Genomic DNA, 24,999 nt, shown 5'->3' on the forward strand with positions numbered 1-24,999 from the left:
AACGAGATCATTGTTTTCCGATATGGCATACGTAACACTTTCATTTTCATCAGGATCAATAATTAAAGACTCCAGACTTGTTCCGTCCACTCCAGGACATACACCACATTCTTGAAGAAGACAGCTGTCATTTTCTACGGATCATACCACTAAAGGAAATAGATCACTCATGACAGCTTCAATACAGGCTGCACCTTTGATTTGTTTTAACGCAGTAGCATCTAACTTAAAATTTGCACAATACACACATACTTTCCTTGCTGGTTGCGGATTGACCCACTTTAGTCGAATACTATAAAATTCCGAGTGACCCATTCTTATGCTGGGATTGTTCTGTTTAAAAAGTCCGTAAATTTCTTTGATGGAACGCGTAGGAAAACGTTTCGATTTTTTTTAACTTTTTATTCTTTTTCGATCACTGTAATGACATCGCACTTAATTGAGACTTTGTCTGGAGCATTCTAAATCATCACTGAGCTAATAGCGTAGGCTTTTTATAGATCATCAGAATTTATTGGATGGCCATTTCAAGTAAACTTAAAATTTGTGTGTTTCGTAACTGTAATTTCCATCTCAGATTGCTTCGGAATAAAAAAAACGGAGAAGGGGGTAGGCTCATTTTACTATTTCAGAGAGCTCTTTTGATCAAAATAATAATAAACATGTCAACAAAACCTTTTATTCTTCATTTAATGAATGTGAAGCACAAACATCATCAAATCATTACACTTTCACTCTTTCCAGTGTTGCTAACTGCGACATCAAAGTTAATGAAACTTCGCTAACTTGAAAAGGCTATAGTTAATTCATGAAGCATTGATCGAGAATGGTATTTAGTGTATTTATTATTAATGAAAAGTTGAACCATCTGACAAAATTTCAGAATTTTAAAAGATGGTGTTTTCGAGAAAATGGCGATTTTTGAAACTTTTACAATTTTTGGAATTTTTTGCGACAAAACGGTTGCACACAGAAGCAATACATTTTTTTTTTCGGAAAGCGGGTAACTAGGTCTTACCAGCCGTCGAACCGGAAGTGCTCGAAAAAAATTCGCAAACTTCGACTTTTCAGATAAACTGACGTTCATTTGTTAATTCATGTACAAAACGATACGCATGCGCAAACCAAACTATAATAAAATATAGTTTATTTATATACCTATGCACATACCACAACAAGAATTATAACTCTACCTGTCTCCATAGCTAATTGGCGGGGCTCTGAAGTTGACCGTTTTCCATGTCTTCTACAATTCATAAATTGTACTCCCCGTTTTTGATGGCCCATTACTTGGCGGGAAAATATTTTTCGACAAAACAAGAAAAAAAAAAAAAAATATGGGTCTCTTAAAAACATGTCTAGTTGCTATAAAAAAAAGTTTCAACAATATCTGAGATGGTGATGGTACATGCTCTGCCTTATACACTCACTTCCAGAAATTAATATCATGCCTTTGTCATATTTATTAATCCTGGCACGAACCTTTGGTAGGCTGTTCAAAGCAAGCCCACAACTAGGGGGGGGGCTGCCCCCCCTAAACTTTTCGTGGCCCTTCCAGACCTCAACACAAAAAATACAATTTAGATATGTGTAAGAGAATTTTTAATGACTTGGCCCCCCCCCCCGAAACTTCTGTGGCTGGTTGCGGACCTGGTTCAAAGTGATAGGGAACTTAATATTCTCGTGTAATAATTATTTACACTTGAAGTAAAATAATAATATACTGGGAATGCAATCTCTACAAGTACATGAGTTTTTTTTTTTTTTTTTTTTTTTTTTTTTTTAATTCCCCAAATTTGGAAAGTACAATTTTCGCTTAACGTTTTGTGAATATTTGAAAACAATATTGGCAGTATTAATCATCTTTCTACTGTTGTGCTTCGTACGCAACAACAAAGTATTTTCCAGTATAAGCTGCACCTTACTAGTTTCAAAATAATCTTTAGTCTCAAATGCAAAGTAACATGCATTTGGATAAAGTTTTAAGCAATAATTCGTAGTTTGTTGCCTCTGCCATATTTTAAAGTTTGCACTTCCAACAAATATAGTTATAATACTCGCGGCTATATGTTAGCTTACTCGCCTTCGGCTTGGGAAATTTGGGGTCGATCTGTGGTTGAAGCTCATGTGATTCGGATACAAATTAAGCTGTAGATGCACGTCCCGTGTAGCATCGGTGCTAAAAGGGACACTAAACTTCATCCAAGTACTATTCAATAGCCACTGCGTTTTAAGTGATCTGTGTCTGTGGTTTAAATTTTTCCACTGGATTTCCGCAACTGCGAGTACAGTTACGAAGGATCACCTTGTTCTACTCCACTGCTCATAATGCCGAACACGCAAGCACTAGTTCTGACGTCCAAGTCGATTGACAGACATGTGACGTCACATCACATGGGAAGTGACAACCAAGTAAAGATTTTATGCAGCAGTGATTTGTTTGACGTGCTCTAACAGCAACAGCTAGAAACAAAGCTGAACAAATGGTTGCCATGGTTGCCACCGGACTGTTCACCGAAAAGAAGGTTTTATACAGTCTGTTGGATGGCGCCTAATCGAGTTATTAGCTCTAGAAATCATATACGACTCATCAGAATTTTGTAGTATCAAGGTTCAAATGAACAGGAGTTACACGAACACTTTACCAGATCTGTTAACAAACTAGGTAGAAATATTTAGAATTTTACAATATGATTTCGTAAGGTGCTTTGTGCTTTGGATAATGTGCTTGTTTTGGCTATAGAAACAAGTAAAATGCATATAGAATATAAATTATGACATGATAGCTAAAACAAAAGTATTAGCAAATAGTGTTTTTTTTTAAGCGTTCGATCCCAGCCTCCGCCAAGTGAACTTTATGGTGGACAAACACCGTGTGCGTGGGTTTCCTCGGGGTTCTCCCGTTTCTTCCCACTTTCTTCTTTCTCATCATCACCGTCTCCTTTAGCCTAGCTGGCATAAGCGTGGGACGTAAAACTTAAAGATTTAATTTCATTTCGTTTTATTTAAGCGGTATCGCATCGCAGTTTGCGATGCAAAAACGTGGAAACGCGTTGCAAATTGAAAGTTGCTTATCGCAAGTTGCGATGCATCTTTCATTATAACCATGGAAGCTAAAATAAGGAGCGAGCTGAAAAAATATCACTGTTATTTCAGGAAACTTTTCTTTGAAGGATCGGTTGGTGGAAGAAAAGATGTCACGAAACAGTTCTCCACTTTCCTTTCCTTCCCTTTGTCGGTTTGTTTCTAGTGGGTCACCCACCAGACCTTCTCAGCTTTCGGGTCATCCTATCCTTGTTTCTGAGTGTGTAATAATAATAATAATAATAATAATAATAAATACATGTTCCTTGAAGAAAAGGCGCATCTGCAGCAGAAGAAACAAGTTCGAACTATATAGGACCTAGCCAATATATAGTGTAACATGAATTGAGCTTGGACATGGTTAGTAAAACGCATAAGTGCGTGCAATAGATCACTGAAACAGTAACGACATTCTTCGCACAGAAGATGCAGAAAAATACACTCGTCATTCTCTTTTCTGTCCTCTTTTCATTTGAAGTACTGTTATACCGGATGCCCATTTACACTCCTTATAAAAACCAACATACAATATTTGCAAGATTTCTTTACACGATACACCACGAGCCTTACAACGACAACGTTGTATTTTATACATTTTGTTTGTAATCAGGACAGCAGTGCTCAAGGATTTTTGACATGAAATAGAAGAAGAAGAAAGATATAATGTAAGCAGCATCTGTAGATTGATTTATATATTTATGTTTGTACGTTGCTATAGTGATGTAAACAGTTGTCAAGGAGATGTTATATAATTGAGAGAATCGCCATGACAGTTCGATGTACGATTTTGAACTGCGATGTAAAATAAGTAACTTCTCAGAAATTGAGATTGGTGTATGTTTCAGTATAACTATTTCTAATATACGTAATAATTAAAATACTTGAACACATATATGAACTGTGGCAATATATGGGGTTATAGCCTAACTCTGAAAACCTCTCGACCAAAGAGACTCTCTCTCTCTCTCTCTCTGTCTCTCTTTCTGTGTATCTAAAGAAAGAACAGCCAATGCCTAATTTTGAAGTACTTTCGTATTGATTGGACTTCTTTTATGAATCTATAATTACTCATTATAGTACAGAAAACGCGATACAGATTAAAATTTGGATCGCAATTTGTTACACAAAATGTGAATTACAAAGAAAGAAAAAAAACCTGATATATATAGGGTGTTTCAAAACAACACCGACAACGTTTGGGAGGTAATTCCTGACACCAAGGTAAGACAAAAAGTATATACCAACCTGGGTGCACAAATGCTTCCTTTCGGAGTTATAGGCTGTCGAAAACATATTTTAAAAAATGAAATTTAAAGGTCCATAGTTCCTAAACTGTGGGACCTATCGTAGTCGGGTCAAGACTTCACTTAGGAACTAGTATGTGTCCTATTCAAGTATTCAAGCTTCAGAATCCTGCCGTACTTCCGGAACAATTTTTATAGAGGTAGTTGGTGTGTACTTCAAAAAATTTAGCCATAGCAACACTTTCTGTGCAAAAATTGTTGCGTGAGTACCGCAAGATTCTGAAACATGTATTTTTGGATAGCGTACATATTAATTCCTAAGTGAAGTCTTGACCCGACTACGGTAGGTCCCATAGTTTTTTGGAGCTATGGATCTTTAAAGTTCACTTTTTCATGTTTTCGGCAGCCTATAACTCCGAAAGGAAGCATTTGTGCACCCAGGTTGGTCTATATTTTTTTGTCCTATCTTGGTGTCAGGAATCACCTCCCAAACGTTGTTGGTTTTGTTTTGAAACACCCTGTATATATATATATATATATATATATATATATATATATATATATATATATATGAAATTCTATTTGAAAGTCATGCATGGTAACAACAACATATAAGACATGGATGATACTTAATAAATAGATTAGGCCACATAATGGCTAACAGAATAAATGTCATTCAGACTAGCATCTTGACAATAAATCAGAATTGATATATGTATTAGTTTCAAAGACGTTCCCACAAGCAGATGTATTTTAAGATGTTATTTCAGGTAGATAGGTAAAGGGAACAGTAAACATGAGTTTGGCGTACTAAAACAAAAACATCATACTAGACATAGGTGACATTTTCAACATTGGAAGTAGGTCTAGTCATAATATTTGTTATTTTATTTAGTTAATTATTTAATATTTACTTTATATGACAGTAGCTACTTTTATTTAATGACTGTATATATTCTCTTTTACTTTTATATTATATATTCCATATGCATATTTTTCTTTGGTAAATGCGACGCATTATAATCATTACTTCACAGTAAATAAATAATTTCGATACTTTATTAAATTAATTGTATAATATTTAATTATTAGGTTTTCTTAATTACTATTGTATCTGAGACAACGCTATATACCCATGTGACGTAACCACCATATTGCTGTATTCCGATACCTTATTTTACTTTCCTAATACCCATAACACTTGTAAACTTTTAAAAAAATGTTTTATGATTAGTATGTTATTTCTTTACTTATCATTGCTGTGGTGACTTGCAAGACATCATTACTTGATTTTTTCCTTTTCCTAAATAACAAATAAATCAAATTGAAGTCGAACATTTACCGTTGTTCTGTTCTCAGTTTGCCATGTTATCGTACTCACGAAGTTCACTTGAACAGTAAAATAATTGATCAGAAGTTACGTTTCTGGTCCTCATTCCTTCTCTATTAAAGAAAACCACGGAAATATGGATATTGTTCCATAAAATTAAACGTATATTAATAAATCAGTCACACTTCATCCATTGAATGAAAAATTTCGAGTATATTATTATATTATTACTCGTATTCAGGTACAGCGTTTAGACAAGCGTCACCAAATTTTAATCAAAATTAGTGCCAAGAAACAGATGGTAAATTAAGAAATTAAAACAAATGAAACGTGAAATTAATGAAATAGAAATTAATAATTAAATTTCACAATTAAACTTCAGTATTAACGTATAATGCTAACCGCTATTAATAGAATATCAGTTGTTCTGGTTCACTTTAGTGGAGCAATACAACTATGTCTTCCATCTTGTGCGAGCATCCTATTTCACACAGCAATCTGAAACGAGAACATTAGAATTCTATGTAACCTGATTTTTAACTTAACCTGTAATGCACTTACAACCTTTTCTGCTGTTGGTATGCCTGCTCTCGCTGTCGCTATTTCGGGAGCGGAAATGGAACAGACATTTTTTTATTTTATTATTATTTTTTTTTTATAAGGCATTACTAGGTGATTTTTGTTTTGTAATAACACCAATCATTGTATGGTGGTATCCATATTCTTAATCTTTTAATCTCCACGTGTGATGGTGGACTTTCGCTGATAAAACAGTTTTATGAATTAGGAGATTTTTCTTTAAGGAAACAGTACATTTGTATCTAATATCCCTCGTTTGTCAATCCGCCCAGAGAGTAGATATGAAAATGAGAGGTCGCTAATAGACAGAGGATTATTATGTAGATACAAAATTATTTTTAAAGTAAAATGAAAAGTATATTTGTAGCCATTCTTTTGTATCGACAACTCAAATCTGAACGTAAATGCTTCACGTTCCCATTTTTCGGAGAGCGAGAAGGTCGACTTTGAATTCATGTAAGAGAATTCCAGTTTGAGCTGTAGGCTAACATCTTATATTGGATGCGGTTGATATGGTCCTAAGAAGCGTCGATTCGACAATAAAAAGGCCAATGTAAAGATAATAGATGTAGTTTTTCGGAAATTTACAAACCAAAACTTTGGACTGCAAAACAGGTCTTGGTTTAATAATTAGTAATTGATACGATAGAATGCGTATCTATTCACTGTAAATAAATAAATATATAAAGCTTATACCTTAAAAAATCCAAAAGACAATATGCTTCGTGTAATTACGAAACTATCGTGATTCGTAGTTGAAGATAGTTGTTGAGTGTCAGTTCAAGATTCTCTATTGACTATTTAGTACTTGCAAACTTATGTAGAAATACATACCAAAAATTTTTCATTACATAATAGTCAGAAGAGAAAGTCTTACTATGAGATATCAAATTGATCCTGTCACATACAGGATAAAAAGATAGAAAAGAAATCACATATCTTTTATGTAGCAACCATTTTTTCTTTAGACGTGCTGAGAAAGAAGTGAGGGTGCCTCGAAACTGTTCGCAGATTTCTTTTGGATGTTTTAAAATGTTTGCGTTACATTGATAGTTAATAATGCTATTCCCAATTCTTATTTCCTATTTCCTGATCATCGTCTTACATGATGAATGTTCACTGCTATTGTTTTCCTTGTATTTAGTATTAGTTTGTTGTGTTGAAACTAATATCTTAAATTATTTGTTGAATCTCTAATTTTAAGAATAATTTCCTCTTCCTTATTGGCCGTAATAGCCAAGTTTGTATCATCAATAGTAAGAATTGTTTTTATTGATGGTAATACTAGTGAGGTAAGTCATTAATAAATATTAAGAAAGAAACTGTCCCAATATTGATCCTTGTGGTACTCCAGAAAATATACATACTTTTACTGTCTGATTAAATATTTTGTGCCTGTATCTTGTTTATGAGAGCTTTGGAAATATTCACAATATTAGTAAAACAAAACTGACCAAAGCACAAAATACATATTAATATTTGTGTAACAGTTTCGGCGATGTAACATAGCCTTCATCAGACATGTTATCGCAAATACAAGGTGTGATCAAAAGGTACGGTGAATGTAGTTGCACAATCACATCTATCGATGTTGTATCCATTTCAGCTAGTAAGTCCGGTAGCCTAAGCCTTTGGTATAGTTTATGTCGAGTTTGAACGAGTTGTGACATGTTAATTGGCTTCCAGAGGCAGAAGAGTGAGGATTTGTTAAGAGTGTCTGTCGCGCCTCAACATTAAGGTTTGTTCTAAGCTGCAAAGAAGCTCACAAAATGTCAACATCAGTGTATGGCGATGAAGCGGTGACATTGAAGACTCTAAAAGTGATATGAGCGATTCAAAAGCGGCAAGAAGTCGGTTGAAAACGAGCAAGGGTCGAGATGTCTTTCAGCGTCCAAAAAACATGAAAACGTGCAAAAAGTGGCACAAATGATTTGTTCAAACAGGCGAATGACTATTCGAGAGCTTTCCGAGGAACTAAACGTCTCGTATGGGTCCGTGAAGAGCATTTTAACCGCCAATTAAATGAGCAAATGACTTCCTTCTTCACCACAAAAACGGGTCGTGCCCGTTTGATCCGCAAGTTTTTAACCGAAAAAGTATTCTTTTCTGTCCACATTTGCTTTGCTCTCCAGATATAGCACCATGCGACTTCTGGCTCTTCTCAAAAATTAAAACTGTGCTTAAAGGAAAACGTTTTGTCACCATTCCTGACATTGAGTGGACCACGACAAAAGCTAAACGCCCTTCCGAAAGAAGCCTTCCAGAAATACTTCCAGTCATGGATTCAACGTTGGAATAAGTACATGATAGCCAAGGACAGTACTTTGAAGGAGATTAAATCAAATTCCATGAAAGCTTACTACTTTGCTTCTAATAAAATTATTCATAGTATTTTTTTGATCTCACCTCATACTGCATGTTACATAAGTATTATTAATGTTCTTTCTGTTCCATTTGGACCTGTAAATCGAATCTGAACTGCTTGTGAGCTATTAAAATAAATAAATAAATAAATAAAATTGTAACAATTGTGTAAGTGACAAAAAATTGAAAACCACTCATTGTTATTTATTTAATTGCAGGTTTTACCAAGCACAGATCCATTGGATCAGCCTGATTTCAACACAGTGGATTATATAAACTCACTTTTTCCAACGGAACAATCATTATCAAATATTGATGATGTTGTAAATAAGATGGAGTGCAAAATCCGAACAATAGATGATGAAATACGCACCGTGGTCAGGGGGCAGACAAGTGTAGGGCAGGTAAAGATTATTTTATTGTGTTTGACAAGTAGTATGCGCGTCACTCTTAGAAGAGAAATAACAACAGACACAATATGTTTCTTTTTACATGTATTCTTACAGTATATAATTACATAAACCGTTTCAACAGGGATATTTGCAGAATATTAATTATTATTGACAATGAACAATTAGCGCGTTTCAGGCCATAAATATTAGATTTTTTTCGAAAACTACGCATGAAAATTCACCCTCAGTCACCTCATTTTGTGCAGTTCGCTGTGACTGGTATCAGTGACTGGTGACTCGCTATTGGTTGGTATATGTTTCACCTTTGGACAATTTTGTAGTTAAACGAAAATAATAGTTTAAAAGTGAATAATTATTTTGAGTTACGTCTCATTAAACCAATGTCTGCACTGCAAGTGTCACAAAATAAAAAACATGATAATTCAGCTTCAGTTTTATCTTAATACATAGTGTGGTTATAGTACAGTGTCAGTTTTTGAATTTACAAAAAATATATGTATTTCCTGATTTTTTTCGAGAACTACGCATGAGGGAATTACCTTACCACATTGTTCGACTCAGTGAGGTGTAGCGATTGATATATTTCTTTGTTAAACGCTAATGATATTGTAGAATTTTTATCCATTGTTGTGAATTGAACACAAGAAAGCCAATTACAGACAAAATAACAGTTGTACTTGTCTCTGCTTTTTCGCGGACATGCAGTATATTTCGAGTTTGTGTATGTTCTCATCATCAGGACAAAGGGGGAAAAAAAAAAGTTAAACTCACAATAATTCTTGATAATGACATACTGAAAGATAGACGTGTTAAATGACGGTGAAAACTTTGGAACTAGCGTATATCTACTTTAAAATATTTTACTAAAGGTTTTCAGATTCAGACCTACATCAACAGCTGTAATAGGTGTGCTTTAGGTAGGTTCTTAACAAACTATGAAAAAAAAAGAACATAAAGCAAGTTAAAATTTTATCTTCCAATATGTTAATATTATAGTATTAGTTTAAGTAATATAATACGAAAGATAATATTCTGTTACCTGTATTATTTATGTTCTCGTAGTCTGTTTTTCATCGTTGATCTGTTATAGTGCTGTATTGGACATATCGCTGTTCCTAGCACCGTGTGCGTGGGTTTTCTCGGGTTCTCCTATTTTCTTCTTTCCATTATTTCATTCATTTCTCGGAGAGCACTGTGGTTCAGTGGTAAAGCGCTTACCTCTGATGCGAGGATTCCACCTTTCGATCCCGACCAAGTAGGTTTGTGGTGAACATCATCATATCCGTGGGTTTTCTCGGAGTACTCCCGTTTCCTCCCATATTCTCATCGCAGCAATTCTTTCATCATCCATTATCATTCACTTGCCTTAATAATCGTCTCCCTTAGCCTAAGAGCATTTGCACACGTTCCTGGCATTGCCGGGGGGCGATGGAATCGGCGGCAATGTAATCAAATGGTAGCTTGCACACGCTTTCCGACCCGGCAAAAGAGCCGGTGGAACTCCCGGGACCGGCAAATGCAGTCAGCCTAGCCGCCGACAATGTCGGTGTCGGTTCCGACTCCAGTTTTGTCGGCGGCAATGCTTTCTTATGCGTGGATGCACACGCAGCCGGTAATGCCGGAGCCGGCTTGCTGATAGGTTTCTTCAGTCTAGCTACAGTAAGTGAGTGGCAAGGCGTTCTGTATTGTTTCTTATCCTGTATTTGGATTTTTTGTTTACTTCAGCTATTTCTGTTATTTTCTTTTTTTCACAACACTTCAATATATAATGTAGAATGAAATAATCAAAATGGCTGTGAAATACCACAAATATAGCGGCTTGATATTTACATAAATTCTCAGCAAGGGAAATTCGGATCTTGTTTGAATTAACCAACTACAGCAACGCGGAAAGTGAATTTCACAGATGTATGTATGTATATTAATTTGTTATTTTCTACAGCCGAAACTTACTTAAACGATTTAAACAAAGGAGTCGTTAGATTCGTTTTGATAGAGAATATGTCTTAGATATGAAGAAATTATGAATCTAGAATAGTTACCCAGTGTTTATCCTGTTAATTATGCAACCCATTATGTAGGGTATGAATAACATTCATAATAAGAAAACAAGGGCTTAAATCTCCATCATAATCGAAGAAGTAGGCATTCCCAAGCATAACAAAGGTTGTAAATAAAATTAAAGTAAATAAAAACTACAACACAACTACAGAAAGAACTGAAAAAGCACCAGCAGAACAAGAAAACTTCCAGTCTTGCGGTTGCATGCTACTTTATCCCATAGATCATAATAAAAATATTCATGTACTCTGTGTCTAGCCTGGCATTTGTTCCATAGAACGATTGTGGACTGAGTAAATAGGCAACTGCATGCTACCCTTTCAGAACCTATTATTATTATTATTATTATTATTATTATTATTATTATTATTATTATTATTATTATTTTAAATACCGTGATCTCAGTCTGTTTCAATTTTGAGAAATTTAAAGAGATGTTAAAATTACGGCAACAAAAGTTAAAAAGGCCACCGGCATTACCGGGATGTGTGTGCAAAGCAGCCCCGGTTCCGGTTCCGGCATTGTCCGGGACGTGTGCAAACGCTGTAAAGGGTATAACCGTGGGAGATAAAACTGAAAGCTTTCATTTTATTTTTTATTCCTAGCATTACAAATAAACGATTATATTATTATTATTATTATTATTATTATTATTATTATTATTATTACAGGATGGAAGAGCAGCATTAGAGGAAGCTCAGAAGGTGATCACTCGACTGTTTATTCACATTAAAGACATCAAGGCGAAAGCTGAGCAGTCGGAGGAAATGGTGAAAGAGATCACGAGGGATATCAAACAGTTGGATTGCGCGAAAAAGAATCTCACTGCTGCTATCACAACACTTAATCATCTCCATATGCTGGTGGGAGGAGTGGACGATCTACAGTAAGCATAAAGAAGAAAGTCTTTTTTTCTTTAACTTTCTTTTTAAGTTTTCTTATGGCATAGAACTCTTTACCTTGGGAACACAGTATCCTAAGTTCTATTGTAATTTAGACTATGTGGCCTTTGTGCTGGCTAAAAAGAGCAGATATTATTACCTGTTTTGGTTCGTCGTGGAGTTCGGGAGCTTATGTTGTTCGAATTCCACGTGAATCAGTAGGTCCACGTCTCATATAGTCTCGCTGCTGAAAGGGACGTTAAACTCAAAATCAAATCAACTCAACTCACCGTGAAGTTGTGTAACATTGGTATTATTATTAAGTACTCTGTCTTTGGCAGGTCCTGGGACTAATGAGGTTTATTTTATTTTATTTTATTTTAGGTTTGGACCGCTAAATATCTCTTCCACGACGTTTCTCGATCTTTAGCTTCTTCTTTTAACTCCCAATATTTTCTCTATTTTTCAAACATCGATCAGTTGTGTTTTTCTACTTCTCACTTTCCTTCTATGGCGGTATGAAGAAGGCAATTTCTTCGCAAGATCTATCCAATTCAATTGGCCTTTCTGTGCTGGCTAAAAGCGCCTCTTTTCTCTGTCCATTTTGTCTTCTCCATCTTCCTCCAACACCACATTTAGAAGCTGTCTAAATGTTTCTAAACATTAGTATATATTTTCACAAATTTCACTGTTTTTTTTTTTTTTTTTCCATAGACCTTTCCTCTGGATTACTTTTTGAATTGCAATACCAGGTGTGTCAAAAGTCCGCAGCCATAGGCCCACTCCGTTATGTGCAAAGATACGAAAAAATTAAAAGACAGGAAAATTGTTGGAAATAGGTCGTTTTTAATATAACGTTGTGAAACTTTTCTAATAAGACCAGCCGTTTGGGCCCTACACTAATAAGGTGCCTAATGGTTAATGAAATGGGTAATGCTTCCACTTCAGCAGCCTTCTCGGACGGAACGTAAGGGCATAGAAGAATGATATTGTGAACGTGCACATTGCTGCGTGAATGAACCTAGAACACCTCAATTTAGTTTCTAAACATTGCTCTGTTGTTGGTTTGTGAGGCCCCAAGGGAACAGGATGCTGAACGTTGCGTTTTCATTTAACTTGGGGTGACTTAACAGGTGGAGCCTAAATGACTGGTTTGATTGGAAAAATTCCAGCAATTTAGATTGAAAACCATCTATTTTCAACAACTTTCCTGTCGTTCTATTTTTCCGTATATTTACACATAACGAAGTTGGCATCGGACTTTTGATACATCCGGTATATACATGGTGTTCCTCTTATTTATGGGAAAAAGGTTAACTTCAGTACTTATTCCCGTATATAAGAGCAAGACATGTATATAAGAAGTCCCGGGAGAAAATCGCATACCTTTGGTAGATGATTAAGGATCTTATTCTAAGCAAGAAATGTTTCTGTAGCCGCGTGTCTTATTTCTATATGATTTGAGAACTACATGTTGTTAATCACTTTTGAGTTGCGTTATTTTTTCTCTTACCCTGTAGTTCTTCAACATACATAAGACACAGCGCATTTGAATGGCGATGGAATGGCCTTTCCATCGGTATACAATGTATGGTAGTAAATGGTATTTAAAAAAAGAACTCACTAAGGGAAATTCAGTTCTCGTATATAATTTTGAAGAAGGAAATTTTTGAGGGGCACCATCTAGCTTCTCTAAATAACGTCCCTTCTAAAGATAGCATTGCCACATGCTTCAAACCGTTTTGAAGACCATTTTATTACCACTCAGATGCGCTGTATCTTACCTGTGTAAATTAATAACAGGATGAGTAATAAATATTTTCATTCATCATAAGGTTAAAAAAAATGGTTAAGAATCTGCAGCTGTCAAACCGTTGGAAATAGGACATATGGTCATAAGATTTATTTTTATTTTTTTTTTTTTTTTTTAATTTTTAGAATGACCTCCCATATCGCCTCCAAAGGGATGCGATTTCCTCTCGGGACATACCGCATATAACAGTTCAAGAAACAATCCAAAGAAATTACCTGCTGGAAAAAGGAAACAGTGAGGTTTGTGAAATATAAATTCATGTCGCACCAAAACGGGTAGCAATAGTTGCTTTATTTTATTATTTTCCTATTTTTATAAAGCGAAGTTGAATAAAGGTACGACTCCGCGATGGCTCAGTGGTAGCGCGTTCACCTCTGGTGCGTGGGGTCTGGTTCGATCCCAGCTCGCGCCAAGTCAACTTTCTGATGAACAAACACCGTGTGCGTGGGTTTTATCGGTCACACCGTTTCCTCCCACTTTCTTCATTCCACCGTTTCATTCATTTCTCATCATCCTTAGCCTACACGGCATATCTGTGAAAACTGAAAGATTTCAGATAAAATTACAATTGGGCTCGTTAGGTGACGAACATAACCTTAATATGAAGCATATAAACAAAGATAGGACCAAATGCAACTGCAACCAGTCAATAAGTTCTATAACCAAGCCGTTAGTTTTAACTCCGTCCATTTTACATTGAGGAAACAACTAACACATGCTCAACACTTTTATAACTCTAAAGTGGCCTAGAAACATAAGATGTCCCTGGATAGTCATCACTTCACTTTTTTTTTTCTGATGCTCAGTTCTTTCGTAAAATGCTATAAATAATTGGTGGCTAAATGGCGATCCACGAGAATGTTACATCGAGTACGCGATTAAAAATAATAAACGTATAATTTGTACTTTTTTTTTTTAACTTTGTGCCTAACAAGAAAAGTGTAGCTAGTCATTAGTGTACCTGAATTGAAATTTCCTTTAACTGTGAAAATATTTTCTTTAGTCTTTCAGCAACATTCTGCAAGATAAGACTGTTAGAGCCGGATCATTAAAAAAAAAAAAAAAAAAAAAAAAAAAAAAAAAGTTAGACTTGAATTGGCCTGACACATGAAACAAAGAAGCAAGATACGCGAAATAGAATAAACATTCGGAAAGCATATGATTGTACACATTCAATAAACCACCACCTTGGGAACAGGAAAAAAATAAATAAATAAAAAATAATCTCCAAGTGTGGTTCTTATTTTGTGGCCCGAAGTTCATTATAAATTGGCCATCAGTGCTTTAAATGATTTCTCCATTCTATCCAACGTCAATGCATCAGGAACCATCATTGCTGATAACTCGGTGATTGTGGTACGGGACCTTATAGCTTTATCGACATGGAAATTAAAACGACTCTGGAACAGGTAGAGGCGACTTTAAATTTTAATCAACATAAAAAGCCAAATAGAACTCTTCAGAACTCGTGATTAATTTCTTACTATGGTTTGACTTCAGTTCTATATATATGAAGGTATATGCGGTTACATTAATGACTTAACTTGGGTTCGCAAAGAGGCTTAGTGAGCCAAATCCAGCGAATTGAAAAATCTGAATGTACAAATCAAGTGAAATTCAACTGGACAGATTATGTATGTTTACCTCACTGTGTTATGTGTTTAGTGTACCATGGCATTCACATACTATATTTATCTTGCTGTAAAGATGTACATAAATTTGTCTTGTTTCTATTAAGATATTTTTTGTTTCTATTTACTTATTTATCTCTTACCTCGCCCATTTATATGAGACCTTGTTCTCATTAATTCTGGGGGGAAAATACACAAGTACCTAAGCCTAATCCTCTTTCTTGGTTCTTCTTTGTCAACGTGTGAGAGAATAAATCAGTGGCGGAGACATTGACTTGCAAATCGTTAAGTAGTGGTTGTGAAAGCTGGGACTGTAGTATTGGTTGCTTGAAGAAAGTGTAAATATATCTCTGTTGCTGCTATATGATGTATATTTTAAATTTATACCTTCTTTTCTTTTTATTTTCTAGGTCATTAATTAGAAAACGACAGTATGGAGCTATTGTAATGCCTTTGCAAGGAGTAATGAACGTAATGGATCATTTTAATAATTATATGGACATCCCTCAAATCAAACAGTTGGCAGATCAGGTAAATAAACAATATTATTTCAGTTTTTTTCTATGCTGTAACTCATCCATATGGATTAATTATATAGGGGTGTTAATAAACTGTACCGACAAACTGTAAGAGATGATTCCTTACATCAAAATATGAGAAAAAGTTCATATGGATCTGTGGGGAAAAGTGCATAGTTTCAGAGCTAGGGCTGTCCAAAATCGTGAAAAAGCCAAACTTCAAGAGGCACTATTTCGAATTCGAGAGACTGTAGGTGGTGGCCCTTATCAGCGTAAAGGAAGTCACGCATGCGCAATCCAAAAATGCATATTAAATTAATGTTCAATGGCTGTACAGAGTATTCCCTGTAGGGTGAAATTCCCAGACATGCCATCAACCGAATTTTGAGATATGCTCTGATTTTATGGTTGGTCGAAAGTAGGCAAATGATAAGCCTTGATAGCAGTGAACACGAAATCATTTGGCGTAATGTCGGAAGTAATGAGGATCGTCAGCAGCACGGTCTCTCGTACTCGGGAAAACGCATGCTGGGATGTTTTCTTTCACGCTTATAAGAGGAGAAAACGTGAATTATACGATGACGAAATACATCGCATCACGCGTTATTCCGAACACAAAAAAACATGGAGCTGCCGGTTCTTAACACATCAAACTCCCCTCCGAAGCATTGGATGTCGGTTGTTGTCAAGGCTTATCTCCTGTCTAATTTGGACCCTATCAGAGTATATCTGAAAATTCTATTGCGGGCATAAGTGAGAATTTAATCCTGTAGGGAATACCCTATATACTTATTGAAAATTGAAGAAATATGCATTTTTGGATTGTGTATGCGTGGCTTCCTTTACGCTGATAAGGACCATCATCCACAGTTTCTGGAATTCGAAATAGGGCCTGTTGAAATTTTGCTTTTGCACAATTTTGGACAACCCTAGCTCTGAAACTATGCACAACTTTTTGCCATAGGTCCATATGATCTTTTTCTCCTATAGTGATGTGAGGAATCACCTCTTACAGTTTGTCGGTATAGTTCATTAACACCCTATTTATATATAGGATACACATTTATATAGGGTGTCCCAAAAGTAATGATGAGAAATGAAACCACAGATTCCTGGCACCAAAACAAGAAAAAAAAGTTTGACATATAATCCAGAAGTGGACAGGGGCGGAACTAGACAGCTTCGAATGTGGGGGAAAGGAACTTAGAGAATAGAACTTGCCGATTTACAAAACCGCATTGAAGATGCGTGTGAAAAGTTACGCAACACACCGGGAGTGATGGAATGCATTCGAAGCTCACGATTAGCACGTTTGCATAGATGTAGGAGGACAGCACTTTTAACATCTTCTGTATGTACGTTCATGGCCAAATCCGGATTTTTTTGGATCCAGTGTCTGGATATCCGGATCCAGTGTCTGGATATCCGGATCCAAAAAAATCCGGATTTGGCCACTAGCTTGTAGTGCTATTCTGTGTAAGATACTACATTACAAATACAGTACGTCGTTGTGGATTCTGCCTGTTATTTCATTACATAACACGTCTAGCACACTTGTTCTTATTTCTACCCTCTCTCTGCAAGTTTCTATCTGGTATACCACTTTTCATTGCCCTCTGAGATTATGCAACCATGCTAAGTGATCTTTGCTTTGACTCCCATTGTAGATGTGCATGCAATCGTGCCATGGATAACAACTTTTTTGTGTATGGTTTCCATCTTTAGTGCATTGTTTCATTACCCCTGCCGTACAGATATTCAGTGAATCCCTAAATGACGTATGGATAATCTGTATCACAGTTATGTAATATGCGCTTAACATGTCAAGCTGATACGATTTTTATGTCTTTCTAAACCCCCTTTCTAGCTCCTATCATTATTCCGCTGGCAGGTGTGAAGTTCCTTTCCACTCACATTCGAAGCTGTCTTGCTCCGCCCCTATCCATTTCTGGACTATATGTCATATAAACATTTTTCTTGATTTGGTGCCAGGAATCTGTGGTTTCATTTTTCACCATTATTTTTAGGACACCCTGTATATGGAAACAGGAAATCATGTGTAGAAAATAAAAGGGTAAATTATATAATGGTAACAAAATGCAGCAAAATATTCTTACTCTCTCTTTGCTATAAGCCTGCAAAAATAATAGCATATATATATAAACTATGCTTCAGACAATTTTACTGCTACAACAGAGACGAGAGATACAGGTAGACACTTAGTTAATCCATCTCCATCAGCAAACTTCCTTACCAAAACCCTTAATAATGTAAGTTTAATTCTGCGGATAATATTGAATTTTTTCTATACCCAAAAGTGAAAAATTCGTTTCAGTTGTGTAGTATAAAAACTAATACTACTAAAATTACTTTAATAGTTTAATTTATTACTTTAATATTTCTTATTTGAAAGTTAAGTCGATATTCGTATTAAGGAATTCTGTTTATGTTGTTGAACTATTTGATTCTGATTCAGTTAATGCCAGTGAACCACTTATCCCAATATTTGTCCATTTATAGACGTACAGTGACAGGATATTGTTCTGTGTAGAAGATAGATAGATAGGTAGCATAGTAAGATAATCTTACTTGTACCTGTGAATTATTTGAGTATGTGTGACAAACTGTAAAAATATACTTACTAGATTACGCAGATTCGAAACTCTGATTTCTGAAGCATTACCCGCTTTTATCACTGTTATATCATCTGTTACAAGGCGACAAGATGATTCTTCCCGGTGGCTTTAATTTGTCAATCAAATTAGTTGATACTTGCGTAGTATAGAATAATGACCAAATGGCAGAGACAGATTCTTTGGATTATTTTATTCATGTTTTAAATGTAAGGCAATATAATGTTCACAATACTCGTGGAGACTATCTTATTTCGATATTTCGTCCAGAAAATGTTCTTTGTTTCCTGCAGAAAGTTACTCCCATCAGACCATGAATCTCTCTGTATAGATTTCCCAATCAACATCCTGTCACTGTCGGGGTCGCGGTGGCTCAGTGTAGAGCGTTCACCTCTGGTGCTTGGGGTCCCGGGTTCGAACCCAGTCCCCGCCAAGTGAACTTTGTGGTGGACAAACACCATGTGCATGGGTTTTCTCGGGGTTCTTCCGTTTCCTCCCACTTCTTCGTTCCACCATTTCATTCATTACTCATCACCACCGTCTCCTTTAGCCTAACCGGCATAACCGTGGGACGTAAAACTCAAAGATTTTATTTCATTTTTTTCCTGTCACTGTCAAATTCAGCAATCCATTCCAAGATGGGCCACAACTAGGCAACTTGGGCGACTTGTGTCGCGTATAGCTAATGTCTTGGACATATTTAAAAGAAGAAACAATAAACGAATCAGTGCACTCAGGGCTCATAGCGAGTCACTTTTTTTTAACTAAAAGTTACGTTTTTTTCAAGTTGGTCACTAAAAGTTACTTTTTTTCAAATTTGTTGCTACAAGTTACTTTTTTGGGAGGTAAAATGACTTTTTCGTGTAATTTATGTTGTGTTGGCAGTTTTCTAAGAAAAATATTATAAAAATAAATGGAAAAAGGCAGAAACTTGTTACTCATTACTCTTCTGAAAGTTTCAGTACTTGTTGCCATATGTGAAACTGTCAGCTTTATTCTCACTTCAGCTTTTACTCTTTCTAAAGCACAGAGATGGTTGGTGGATGCATAAGCTCTCAAGGTGGGGTTGAGAACCCTTCTGTGTCTATTCTTTCTTCTATCATAATAGTCTTTTAGTTTTTCTCGTAATAGTTTCCGCTCTGCTCAACGTTGTGTGTGTGTGTGTTTGTGTGGTTCATCATGTTCGTCTTGTGATATGCTTCTTGTATGTTCTTAAGAGTAGGTGATAAATTTGAATATTTCATGGCTTTAAGAACTCTCAATGCTAAGTTAAATATAATGTCTGGGATGAAGAAATTCGGAAATAAGCCAGAACCGGTTTCACTTACTCAGAAGCTTCTTACATTTGCTAAGTCTGCTTACCGTAACTCCAAAGCATACTTAGAAAACCTAAGAAAGGAGGAAGCTCAAAAAGAAGAACTAAAGAATAAAAGATGAAACAAAGCAACAAAGAGAGAGGTGATGGAGTAATTGACAATGGAAAAATGGGGCATGATGAGATTTTGGTCACTTTTTCATGTCCTTTGGTCACTTTGTAGTCACTTTTTCGTGTGCTTTTGGTCGCTTTTCCAACTATTTACAAGAGACCAGACCACTATGAGCCCTGTACACTGTTTCACTGAACTTTTTACTCAGCTCCAAAAACCTTGGCTGGTCGATTTTCAAGTTTAGTTTCCCTTTCAGCAGTGAGGTTGTGTAAGAAGTGGACCTACAGCTTAACTTGGAATCCAAACCACTGAGCTCCACCAGGAATTGAACCCGCTTATCCCGTACTTAAGCGCGTACGCTAACCATATAGCAACTAGGGAGTTCACAAGGAACTTTATCTTAACAAGGAAGCTGACAAATGACAAATATCTTGAATGGTTTAGCAATAAAGCACGAATTACACTGAAAAAAAAATCTCGAAACTGTGGCGTACATATTCAAATGGCATATTTTTAAGAACTTTTCTACTTATAATGATACTCAGAAAGACTAATAAAATATAAACGCCTTTGAATGAGTTAAAGCAATCTCTAATGAAAACTGTTAACCATCTTAAACATCAGCTTCACCAATTTCAGCTTCAAAGTTCGACTAAAGCTCTGTAATAAATAATTCGAATTTATATGCGAAGATAATAGAAGAGCTGATCTTTTCAGTGATTTCTTGTAACATACTTGCAACATTCACTTCCCACTAAATCCAGCTAATTGGTCCGTTTATTCTCTCTCTGAAGCTGTTGAATTTCTCTTGAAAAACTAACCTCTTCTGCTTCTCTCTCTCTCTCTCTCTCTCTCTCTCTCTCTCTCGCTAATAAGGCTTCAGTTTTTACGCTACTTAACCATTCTCGCTCTGTACTTCACGGCGTCCATTACGCTTCCTCACATTTTCAATAGATGCCTTCGATAAAACTATATTTTCTTCTCTTGAAGTCGTTCACGTAACTCCTGTACACAAAAATTCAAACCTAAGGATCACATGTTATTGTATCCATATTGTTATTATTTCACTTACCGACTATTATTGTTATTTAAGTGGGCTATCCATAGTTCCGGCTCCATTACCAATTAGTCTTACAAATCTCAACAATAACTTCTGGTAGCACTAGATAAATACAGTTGTAGATGAAATATATTTTTCGGAAGCGTAATCGATTGCAAAGAACTACTTCCCAGTATCTCTTATCGTTTTTGCTCTATGAAAATCCATAATAAAATCGAATGTAGCAGTAAATTCTTACTACTTCCCGTTTCAGTAGAAGGAGATGCAAATGAAGGTGGTATCTGAGTTGATTCCAGAAGACGGCTTGTTATCTTTTACCGTTTTTCTTCTGTGACTATCAACGTTGAAACTGGAAGTAGAACCTATTCTTGTGATGTTGAATCGATTTCTAAAACCATTTGTTGCTATCTGTTACCATTTTTACTACATGAAGAACAGTATTGAAACCGCGAGTAGTAGTAACTATCATTTCCAGTTTTAGTAAAAGGATACTGGTGGAGATATCTTTTCTTCAAACGCTTCCAAAACACCGCTTCTCACTATATAGGAAATATAACTTATTATTGGGATGGTCAAACAACTCCAAAAGACCGCTTCTCGCTATCGCCCATCATTTTTGCTCCATGGCGATCAGTGTTCAAATCGGAAATGACTAATTTGTATCACTTTAAGTTCGACTAGCGGACTAACAGAATACACAGATTCTGTTGTTGAGATTCTGAAGCTATTCGAAGAAACCACTTCTTGTTCTCTTTCCGTTTCTGACCGATGGGCGTCTTATTGAAAAGGAAGTAGTAGTAAATTTCTAGGACATTTTAGTAGAGAGATGCGGATGAAGATGGTATATTTCTAGAGACGCTGAATCGTTTCCAAAATAAAATATTTGTCGATATCTTTTACCGTTTTTGTTTATAATGATCAAGATTGAAACCAGAAATGGTGAATTTCTACCACTTCTTGGTTTGAATACAAAGTTAAGAGGTAAGACAGAACTTGTTCTTGGGATTCCGAATCGATTCCAAGGAACCGCTTGTCTATATCTCTTGCCGTTTTTCTCTGATACCTGTTAACAGACAGACAGAGGTAACCATTCTATAAGACTTTCGACATTTATGCATAGCATAGTTTGAAAGTCTAATAAGTGTGTACGGTTAATAAATTTTCCTGGAAAACTGTTAAATGTGACTAGCTTTTAAACGTGACTAGCTTTCATTCCTGGTGGAGGTTTATGTGGTTCGAGCACAAGAAAGACAACACAAGTCAAAATGACTTATTTCATTCTTCGAATGCAAAATATTTTGACTGTTTTTCGTTCAGTTCTTTCAACTTTTCCTGATCTTGCACGTGTCTTTTCAGTGTGTGTATTTTAAGAACATTTAGATATTTAGTTCTGTAGATATTGCTATATATGCTTATAAGGGCAACGAAAGTATTTTGACTCACCATTTTTCCAATGTTAGGTTTACAATGGTCTTGTCAAATCGTCGAACTAAAACAATAGATTTAATAGTGAAACAGCAGTCATAACAACAAAAGAAAATTGTAGTCATTATTATTATTATTATTATTATTATTATTATTATTATTATTATTATTATTATTATTATTATTATTATTATTATTATTATTTATACTTCTTTACTAATGTTGGAATTGCAAGCTTTGAGGAGTTGGAAATTGAATGGGTAATTATTGTATTCATACAATAATTTTATATTAATATGCAACCCAAGAGCAAATACAATCTGCTGGGGAAAAGTATTAGAGCGTCAACATGATAGTGAAGAACTTGAAATGATATGTAAAACAACACATGTCTCGTCCAATCCTCTTATAAATAAATGCTCTTATATTAAAAGGGTAAAAAGAAAGAAAGAAAAAAAATGCAGAACTTCGACTGGATTGATTTGATTTTCAATCTCTTCCGACCCGTACATGAAAGAATCATAGAAATTAACTTTATGATAAATGAAAAATTCAATTTCAAGCATACGACTAAGACTTCTTTTAAAGACAAAATTTAAAAATGTAATTGTTAGTAGCGAAGTTTCATACTGGCTAAAAAGAACATCAGTTCCTTCTCAACATCTGCTGCAAGCGAATTGGAGTGAAAATTTGGATTTTGCACATTTTTTTATTTTAGAAAACTTTCTCTCCTTGTCAAAGTTAGCAACATCTTTTCTCCTTCTGCAATGACAGAGAGGTACAGAAAAGGCAAGTTTGTTTTGATTGTCTAGCAGCTTATCTGCAATGAAAAGCAGTGCGCAGAAAATTTTTAACGTCGTCAACCACTTTCTTCGTCCTTACTTAAAGATTCTGCGGAACTCCCGTCTTTCCAACAGAATAACGCGCCAAGACAATGCAGCGTACTTAATATCACTTTTCTACCCTGGTATGTTGGGTCTCCGAACCGAAGCTGTACCGAGCACCTGTGAAACGCACCTGCGGCTACGACCGTTATTCAGTTACTCCAAGATGTAGAGCAAACGTGGTTTACCATACTCTATGTAACATTACAGGCATTTGGGAGAAAGGAGTGGTGTTGTATACCACCTATTCAGTACACGATGCTTTAAAAAAAATACCAAAGTTTTCGGTATACGAGAAACCAATAAAATTTATGTAGACAAAATAAAACATAGGTTCATGGAATAATACCACAGTTTACCATGATAATATGGGAATATGCCTACCGCAAGCGTAAACTTGAAATAACCATCTGTAAACTTATAGATACCAGCATCTAAACAGAAATAAGCTCAGATATTGTGGAAAAGCTGTAGATGGAGAAAGGCGACATCATAAATGAAACAAGAAATATAATAAGACTGAGAAAAGCTACATAAGATACAGGAGATAAAAAAAATGTTCTAAAGAACTTGCAACTATATCATATTCAGACTGACTCACTAAAATAATCTCCAGTTGCTAAATTCAGAACTCCGTCACTTCACACAAACACCTTCTGACTGAAGAGCTGATCTGACGCGTATTGTCTGACCGAACTAAACGAAATAGATCTCAATTTAAGTTTGAAAGATTTTTTAGTAAAACTGTCGATGATGTGAAGTCGTATAATTACCACACACGAATGGTCATTTCAATCGGACCGTGGTATCCACATGTAGCAGCCCTGGGTCAACGGAACCTGATGGCTCAGGCGAGACTGACTTCGGGCCTCAAACTCGGTGACTCCGTGGCACTCGATCAGAGCTCTCTAATCCTGCTTGTCACGCTAAATGGCAGATCTGGCTTCCTTCTCTTTGGATCTTGCTAGGGCTATACACCTCAGTTTGGGGCAATCCTACCTGGTAGTGACGAATAACCCGGTAACGTAAATGGTTTCTCGGAGTGTAACGAATGAATGAGTCGTGTTTTGATTGAGATACAGCTGACTAGAACGGAAAAATGAAATGAAGAAAGCAAGTGCACTTAGTTGCAAGCTAAGTGTACGGGAGGAAAAGTAGCAAGTGCTGCGTCATAAGCTCATTCACTGTAAATTTCAAATCACATGATTCTTTGGATACTGATTATTAAGCGTTCAATGAAATGAATGATTTCTTCGTGACGTAATAATCGAAAAAATAATGTCCTTTTGAGACGACATACTGCAAAAGGACAACATCCGAGGGTGTCTACGAGCAACTGGTGTCAGGGTTGAATCTCATCATCGGCTCACAGAACAGACATTTAGGATTAGATATCTAGCTCCTTAGTACTAGAGTGGTTCCTCTTTTCGACTGGCTACCTTTCCGAACTGCTGGTTGTGTGGCTTTTCAAAGTGGCTACACATAGATGAGTTTTATATGTTTTTGAACACTCTACATAACATGTTTGGGATGTCTCACGGGTGCATGTTGGGATCACTACAATCTACCATTGTCGCCTACAATCTACCATTATAGGTACTTTGATGTTCCAATTTGTATACCAACAATGCATGTCTACTAGCAGTGATATA

General features: G+C 35.8%; 1 protein-coding gene across 1 annotated transcript in view; it reads left to right on the forward strand.

Moving 5' to 3' along the window:
* Vps53 (vacuolar protein sorting 53) overlaps positions 1-24,999 on the forward strand; it is a 121,485-nt gene that overhangs the window by 5,371 nt on the left and 91,115 nt on the right. Inside the window, exons 2-4 of the mRNA XM_081765753.1 lie at positions 8,820-9,005; positions 11,747-11,961; positions 15,811-15,931. Coding sequence (XP_081621879.1) covers positions 8,820-9,005; positions 11,747-11,961; positions 15,811-15,931 — 522 coding nt within the window. The remainder of the gene's footprint in view (positions 1-8,819; positions 9,006-11,746; positions 11,962-15,810; positions 15,932-24,999) is intronic.

This window comes from Thermobia domestica, chromosome 7 (genome assembly GCF_964235325.1).
Source record: "Thermobia domestica chromosome 7, izTheDome1.hap1.1, whole genome shotgun sequence".
In the NCBI taxonomy this organism is placed as follows: Eukaryota; Metazoa; Arthropoda; class Insecta; order Zygentoma; family Lepismatidae; genus Thermobia; species Thermobia domestica.